This window comes from Miscanthus floridulus, unplaced genomic scaffold (genome assembly GCF_019320115.1).
Source record: "Miscanthus floridulus cultivar M001 unplaced genomic scaffold, ASM1932011v1 os_2569, whole genome shotgun sequence".
In the NCBI taxonomy this organism is placed as follows: domain Eukaryota; kingdom Viridiplantae; phylum Streptophyta; class Magnoliopsida; order Poales; family Poaceae; genus Miscanthus; species Miscanthus floridulus.
The window spans coordinates 14,891-19,497 of record NW_027098382.1 but is presented as its reverse complement, the minus strand read 5'-3'; the positions used below and the strand labels follow the sequence as shown (position 1 = coordinate 19,497).

Here is a 4,607-nt window from a genome sequence, read left to right as displayed (position 1 = left end):
ATCTTCGAAAATGGTGTAAAGCTAAAGTAAAATTGTTGCCCAGGAACTCGGCGAGTGTCAGTCTCAATAGGAAGTTTTATGACACAATTACAATGAAATAAAACTCTCTCTATCTCTCTTCACATTAACCTGCCAACTTATGACATGTCACAATATTAAATAAGAATGGAACATGTTTGAAAACCCTATTGAGACGAGCTTTAAACAATTTTTATCCAAAAACATGCAATACGGTTTTGTCCGTTCAATTTGTTTTACTACCCCGTTGAGAGAAGAATATAGTTCTAGAATAATGTTAAATAAAAAAAATTAAAGTTTTTACCAAGGTTATATAAAAAATACTGACATTTATCATACTAAATAAATAAAATATATTTTATATTATGTTTATTTAGAGTCAGACATGTTAGTAACATTTTCGTAAATTTAGTTATTAAGTTTAAAATAGTTTAATTTTAACTAGACCTATTACATTATTTTTTGAGACTGAGATTGTATTTATCTTTATTGCATCAAGGAAGGATGGCAAGGTAGGAGTAGAATACAAACCATAATGACACACAAAAATAAAATGAATGATGTGGTACATCAGCAGCTATCCTACCATCGCCCAGAAACCCAGCAATGCCAGTACAACGTGTGCCGTCGGGGAGACCCTGTGCGTGCCTGCCGCCCGTGGGATCTGCCTGCCTGACGGCGGCCAAGAAGACGACCTGTCGCTGGACGGGCCGCCGGCGTGAGCTGGAGGGCTTGCGGCAGCCCCGACAGTGAGGACGAGCTCGCCCATGGCAGCCAGGTTTTCGGGGGCCATGGCGTGCACATTGGGCGCTCCTCTGGTGACGGAGGACCCGACCTGCCACACCTGGTTCACCACCTCCATCCCCTTGCCCAGCTGCAGCGTGGCGTACAGCCGGATCCTCCCGCCGCTGCCCACGTCGGCGGCGAGGCCGTCGGCGGGGAACGCGATGGGCGTCGAGGCGGCGCCGACCGCGTAGTAGCTGGTGATGTTGTAGGTTCTGACGGTGGGCGTGGACGCGGACGAGGAGGCGCCGCCAGCGACGAACGCCAGCAGCGCCTGCGTGCCCACCATGCCGTTGCCGCCAGTGGGGTTGATGCCCCAGGCCACCCACCCGCCGCTTGCTGCTGGTGGGGTTGGTGCTACGTTCCATCTCTCTAAAATATCTCTCCATCGCTTGCTGCTGCGTCGTGCGCTCGTTGCTGCCATCTTTCCCGCCGCGCACCCCATCTCGCGCTGCGCAGCTCCTCTAGCGTCGCGCTCCATCCCCCGCTACGCTCGCTCCAGCTCGCTGCGCGCTGCGCACCGTGCCCCGTCCTCCGTGCGTCGAGGTGCTACTGGGGTGCTGCCGCCGCCGCCGCTGCTGTTCCCCACTAGAATGCCGCGGCCGCTGCAATGCGCGACCTCTGCAAGAAGATGTTGCGATGAAAGCGTATGTTGCAAACATATGTTTCAAGTGTTTTAGACATTTCAGGGGTATGTTGCAATTGTTTCATATGCATACCGCAAAAGTAGATCGGGAATATTGCACATGTTGTATATGTTGAAAGTGCTTCAGAGGCTTGTTGGAAGTGTTTCAGAGGCAAACATTCTGATCTGAATGTTGCATATGTTTTACACATATGTTGCAACAATATATTTCAAATGTTTTAGTTGTTTGAATCTCATGTTGCAATAAGTGTTTTCTTGTCATAAGTTGCAAGTGTTTTATATGGATGTTGCATATGTTTCACACATATGTTGCAAGTGTATGTTCCAGATGTTTTATCTGTTGCATACGTATGTTGCATTCAAGTGTTTCATTTATACATCTTTCATGTTGTTTGGAGAGTTAGGGGGCGCGGGGAGTGATGGTAGCATGGCATGGGCACCGGGGAATGGGGCGTAGCGAGTTGGAGGTCAAGGTGCGCGGCGCGCCGGTGTCCTACGGACCGAGGGGGTGGGGGGGCGCTCAGGGCCACAGTCGGGGCGCGACGGGGGCGGGGTGCGACTACGGGGTGGGCAAACTGCCTCGAATCGAGGCAGATAGGGCAGGCTACGGGTGCGCCTGTCCGGATGCCCACGCGCTAGCACCTCCCATTGTAGTTTTGTCCAGAGTTAAATTTGTCTAATTTGATCAAATTTATAGAAAAAAATTGATATCTAAACTATAGAACAAATACACTGTCAAAATATATTTCATTGTGGAAATCTAGTTTATTGTTGTATATGTTTGAGTATTTTTCTATAAACATGATTAAAGATGGAGAAAATTGATTTAGGAAAAAACTAAAATAACTTATAATTGGGATGGTGGGACTATTTTCGGATTATATCTTCTTTGTTAGTATATTTGTTCCTATAGTTCATCAATTGGAATGTTGTGACATATGTGTTCAAAAATAAAAAAAAGTCAAAAAATAAGCTTCGCATTCCTCAACTGATATAATCAAGGAGTTGCACCTAGACTAGGCAACAAGTCGTGGTAATAAATAAGTAAATAACAGTGTCCTCGTTACAATTTATAGCACGAATGTCAGACGTCAATAGAGATTAAGCCATTAAGGCATTGTTTGTTTCCACTTTGATAGCAGATCGTGGGCTGTGAAAAATCTATAATTAATTTGGATTATAACATGTGAGGTTGTTTGGCATCCTGGATTGTTGGATGGTTAGATTCCCGTCTTTTGTTGTCAAATATTTTTAGTACATTCGTGTTGTGAGTGTATCTATATATTTTGAAACGTTATTTGTTCCAATAGAAGATAGAAGAGGTATAGATAGAGATCTATGATCACAATAAGATTCTAATAAAATATTTTCAGTTTAATTACTTTTTAGATCCCAGGAATCTATTTTACCATTGCCACCAGAAACCTACTTTAGTTTCAAAGTATATTTATGTTTTCTTTATAATTGAGATTTGAGAGTCGAGACGCGGCCGAATTGATAGACGTTACATGTTCATTCATATATATACAAGCGTTGTATGGGTCACCACCACTTATTTTTGGATCTTAGAGCATCTCTACAGATTGAGAAAACAGATCCCATTTTCTTATATTCTTGCATGAAGGAGATTGCAGGGAAGATAGCTCCAGCGGACTCTCTCTCTCTCTCTCTCTCTTTAGAACTTTTTTTCTCAATTGAGAAAAAGCATCCCTCAATTTCTCAAAGAAAAGGGAGAGCAATTCATCCCTTTCCACAAGCTAGTGAGTATGTGAACTTTAAACTTTGGACATGTGACAGAACTGCCCAATTTATACAAGATCAAGTACGTCTGTCCCCGCTTAACACGTTGACACGCACATACTCTCACTTATATAAACCCGGTAGTCCGCCGAGTGTCACGCAGGACCTCGGTAAATCAACATCACAACCAAGATCGCGTGATTAAGCAAATACACATCACATACGTAGAGTTGCAGCGGAAAATAATATTACAAATAGGTTCATAAATAATAGTACAAGTTTGGATTTCAAAAGCGATTAGTGAAAACAACATAACTTTCAAATGATTACATTAATATAAGTTCCAAATACGTTGTTAGCATAAGTGACATCCTCGGATAAAAGCATATAGATGAGAATAAATATAGAGTCACCGAGCCCACCGACGGTTAGCCACCATCTTCAGCAGGCCAAAACCTCACCTGCAACATGGTGGGATAAACCCTGAGTACGAGAAGGTACTCAGCTAGACTTACCCGATATAACCGAAAATAAAGTGACACCAAGGATTATGAAGGGTCTTATAGTAGGGTAGCTGACTCATTTGCAAAAAGGCATTTTTAGCATTTCAAGAACATTTCCAAAAACATTATTGTCAAGTTAATTATTATTAATCTGTCGACTACAACTAGAGCAAGCATGTGATTTAAGCAAATAATGATAACCACTGATCATTAACAACTTTCATAATGTCATATTCGTTATAACTGTCCAAGTGTTCCATCAACATTACTACGATGAAGTCACTCAAGTCAAGTGCTCACTATCTAGGAGCGATGGCGATTCGAATCGATTTCTAATCAGCTGGTGATTTATTCCTTACACAAACCTCACTCACTTGCTAAAGTGAGGTATCGGTCACCGAGTCAATTATCCAGGAAAAATCTCGAGTTTGCTAGGAACCACACGTACCCGGGGGCCGACCGACTGCCTTTCGGTCTTATCATCGCGCCCCCGTGTCCTACCACACCTGCTCCGGTACAGTGCGCTACGGGCAATCTACTCGGCCCGAATAATCTCCCAGCTTCGCGGTCGAAAGGTACTTTATTCGGCCAGCTAAATGTAAGGCATGCGTTCAACATGACCTGAGGCCCAACAACAGTCGGTCCTTAATCGACACAGACGGAAAGCACTACAGTCCAAAAACCTGCAAGTCTCCATCCGGTCTCAACTTCAAATTAACACTTAGCTATACCACGACTACATAGTTATCCAAGCAGATCCAGGTAACCACCTATAGCTTGTAGGTGACAGGAAATCACCCGACTTCTACCGGTCTAAGCTAGCTAAGCATTGACTCGACTACGGATACCACGGTAACAAGGATATGGTATAACAAAGGTAGACAAGGTATAATGCAGCAACGGTTGCAAACAACTCC

General features: G+C 43.7%; 1 protein-coding gene across 1 annotated transcript; it reads right to left on the bottom strand.

Moving 5' to 3' along the window:
• Nucleotides 1-404: 404 nt before the first annotated feature.
• On the bottom strand, nucleotides 405-1,282 carry LOC136535150 (auxin-induced in root cultures protein 12-like). The gene has a single exon (XM_066527465.1). It carries the CDS (start codon nucleotides 1,280-1,282, stop codon nucleotides 596-598), a length of 687 nt encoding a protein of 228 aa, XP_066383562.1. The 3' UTR covers nucleotides 405-595.
• Nucleotides 1,283-4,607: the final 3,325 nt, after the last annotated feature.

Excerpts from the sequence above, each read along its gene's own strand:
- LOC136535150 (XM_066527465.1), bottom strand. The coding sequence starts at position 1,282 with ATGGAGCGCGACGCTAGAGGAGCTGCGCAGCGCGAGATGGGGTGCGCG.